The sequence below is a fragment of the Pseudorasbora parva genome, chromosome 4 (assembly GCF_024679245.1).
Source record: "Pseudorasbora parva isolate DD20220531a chromosome 4, ASM2467924v1, whole genome shotgun sequence".
NCBI lineage: Eukaryota > Metazoa > Chordata > Actinopteri > Cypriniformes > Gobionidae > Pseudorasbora > Pseudorasbora parva.
The window spans coordinates 2,057,073-2,060,375 of NC_090175.1; the positions used below are offsets into that span (position 1 = coordinate 2,057,073).

A 3,303-nucleotide genomic window follows, 5' to 3' on the forward strand; every position below is an offset into this window, starting at 1 on the left:
ACTCTATGTGTCAGCAGAAGAACGCTAGATGATGCTGGATGAGATGTAAAACAGACTTTTGCTGCCAAATAAACAGAGATATCTGTGTTAAGAGAAACGTACACATTGTTCGTTCACATATAGGGTTGTATTTATAGGGAAAGTGAATCAGTTCATGAGCAGTTGAACTGAATTCCTCATTTACTGTTTCTGACGTCTATTCTGGAGATGAACAAATCCACATCAACACATAATGCCTTTCAATGCTGAACTTTATTAAAGTTTATTGTTGATTCGTTTCAGTTGTAGATTTAAAGAAGTGACCCACACCAAAGAGAAGATAATTGATCAGGGTATATAAAACAACAGCCATATATCATAGGTCACCATATATACCATGATTTACTGAGTTACTCAGTTAACAGAGGAAAGGACACCCAAAACTTTCTGAGAAACACTGTAATGTTTCTTCAAACGTCTAATCCACACGTTTGATCTTCATTCTGATGGATTTTAAACCGACAGCGTGACTGTTCTTCCAGGTGTACCAAACATTTCCAATGGCGTAAATGGTGGGATCTTCTCCCCATAAATACACACCGTTGGGGTTTGAACTGTGACAGGCTGCGTACCAAAATGCCCCGAGATACTGTTTAGCACAGTTCCCCACCGCAGTGTCTTGGTCTTTGTCAAAGGTGGAGAACTTCATACCATTATGGCCAGATAAAGAGTCACCTGCAAAGAAGAAGAGCATCCTTGAGGACATCAGGTGCACATTTACTGAGTGTGAGTTATTTTTCAATGTAAATGAAAGTGTTGTACCTGCTGCTCCATCCTTGAAACCTGAAACTTGCAGTCTATACCCGTCAGTTTCAGGACCCACAGAGAAGGTCGAGTACTGAGCAAAACCTTTCCTTCCAGTGAAGTCCTCCAGATCCACTCTCAACATGTACTTCCTGTTATGTGTCAGCTGGTGCATGTTCTCCAGCCCTGTACACACACACACACACACACACACACACACACACACACACACACACACACACACACACACAAAGAACATGTTCAACCAAACACATGATCCTCCACTCAAACAGACACACACTGTGAGATCTTACCCATCCAGTATTCGCTCTGCACATTCCCGAATCCTCTCTTGTACTTATTCCACGGCTGATAGAAATTCAAACTGCCGTCCATTCTCCTCTGAAACACCTGTGATGGGTTTATATAGAATATATGATTCATAATGTGTTTTCTGATGTGTGTTTAATGATCTAAAGTCAGATTCATACCGTCCATCCTCCGTTGTCTTCATTATTCCCACTTGAGACCATCTGACAGTAAACCCGGACAGGAGTGATCCCTACTGGATAGATGGAGTAAATCCCACTGAGCCTGTGTCCTGCTTTATAATGGGCAGAACAGTCCCTAGGCTTTTTAGGAATTTCCGGCTTTTCAATGCACCCGCTCACCAGAACAACAGAGAGAAGAGTCACCAAAAACATCGTCATCTACACGAGACAGAGAGAGAGAAAGAGATGAACATCACTCTGAAAACCATCTCTAGAAATGTAGAGTTGTAGATGAACTTACTGCCATCTTCTCAGTCTCTTCTCAGTAAATCACAGCAGAGATGTGTTATATCTAGATTAAAATAATGAAACATGTTCATATAATGTCTGTTTTCTGAAAGTTGTATCGATGTCTGAATGCTCTGTGAGGTAAATGAAGAATTAAACAGTAACTCACCTTCTGTGTTGAGTCTTGTGTTGTTCAGTCTGACAGACACTCTTTATATAGGACAGATTCTCAGACTCCTCCTCTGTGTCACACAAGACATTTACTTTACGACACCACCTTATAGAAAAACAACATGTAAATATATGCTTATAACTTTTGTTCTGATTGACCTTTTATTGACTGAAACTCTTATCTTGTCGGCCATTTTGGTGTAATGCTTTAACACTTTCACACCGGTGTGATTCGAATGCTCAGCGCATCAAACAGATTATATAAACTGACAATGTTTTATTCATATCAGAGACACTTGGGATAGGGATTAGGTAACTAATAAGACTTACCGGTACTCTATTCTTCTCCCACCGGCCACTTACTTTCATGTATTTCGGGAGAAGTGGATGAATTGACGTGTTGCAAATTCGTTTATAGGCTGTTTACCCAGAATATTCTGTCAAACATGGGAGGATATTTTTACAAAATGAGACGCTCTTATGTAAGATCTGAGGGCACTGTGGGGATTTTAATTGTGCTAAAATACACCAAAGCAAATAAATTGACTCTAAATACCAAACCGTTGGTCTAAATTACATCAAAATTGGCATGCACTGTCTTTGTCCAAGTCGCCATCCTAGCGCTTGAGGAAAGTCACGTATCTTGAACAACATGGCTACTATCAGCCAATCAGGATCCATAAGTTATTAGAAAAAGTTAACAAAACCCAATCAGAATAAAACACAGTGGACTTATTTGAATTTTGAGTTAAGAGGTTTGTGAAATATTTTACAGACATTTTAGAGACTTTATAGAAACATATATCTGCAACAGTTTTTATATAAAAATTAAACTTTAAAAGCCAATAGCATTTTTTGTTACACTGTCAGTAATTCGGCTAATTTCATTTTAAACCACTTTGCCTTAAAAAATCACCATAACGCTACATATGCGATTGGTGCAGGCTTTGCTCAGAACTGTAGTTGATGCTTAGAGCTGTGTTTTGTAAATTAAATCCATAGTTTCTCTATAATAAGTCATACAGCAAATCCAGACCAGATATATCCCCTAAAAACACAGAGGTTTATTTAAGAGGAAATACAATGCCGTTTTCTTACTAAAGCGCATCCTGGACTAACATAGTCTCATCAAACAGACTCCAGTTAAACAAAAGATATAATCTTCTTGATTCAACATAGATGGATGTTTGTCATCTTGGAAGATGAGTTGACTGCCATAACTCAGAGTACAACACATTGCTCTTCAGGACTTTTCTCTATCATTTTTCCATGACTGCTTTAACTGGATGTAAAGAGATGTTTTAGATCAAGACAAGAAAAGCAGAGATGTTAACCAGATAGCAAGTAACCACTGAAACAATGTAAAATCAATGTTAATGTGTCAACGTTAAGCCCTTTGAATCAACATCACTTATGCACCCGCAATTAATGTAGAAAATTTTTGGTAATTACATTTTTAAAAATCCATAGTAATGGCATTGAATCAATGTTACAATGTAATGGTTCAATCATCTTTGCATTCTCAGAAAATGAAACACAACAACTACAACTAAAGCCACACAGCCTGAAA

The 3,303-nt window shown here is 38.2% G+C and overlaps 1 protein-coding gene across 1 annotated transcript; it reads right to left on the reverse strand.

The window, feature by feature from the left end:
* Positions 1-233: 233 nt before the first annotated feature.
* Positions 234-1,646, reverse strand: LOC137072707 (microfibril-associated glycoprotein 4-like). Its single transcript, XM_067440636.1, has 5 exons — positions 1,576-1,646; positions 1,275-1,493; positions 1,098-1,194; positions 802-969; positions 234-714 (listed from the first exon to the last, which is right to left on the reverse strand). The coding sequence occupies exons 1-5, from the start codon at positions 1,579-1,581 to the stop codon at positions 458-460; spliced, it is 747 nt and encodes a 248-aa protein (XP_067296737.1). The 5' UTR covers positions 1,582-1,646; the 3' UTR covers positions 234-457.
* Between the last annotated feature and the right edge of the window lie 1,657 nt (positions 1,647-3,303).

What these genes read in the sequence shown, in the direction of transcription:
- LOC137072707 (XM_067440636.1), bottom strand. An exon ending in GCAGAGCGAATACTGGATGG is followed by an intron (nt 970 to 1,097) that starts GTAAGATCTCAC and finishes GTGTGTGTACAG; the next exon opens with GGCTGGAGAACATGCACCAG. An exon ending in TTTCAAGGATGGAGCAGCAG is followed by an intron (nt 715 to 801) that starts GTACAACACTTT and finishes TCTTCTTTGCAG; the next exon opens with GTGACTCTTTATCTGGCCAT.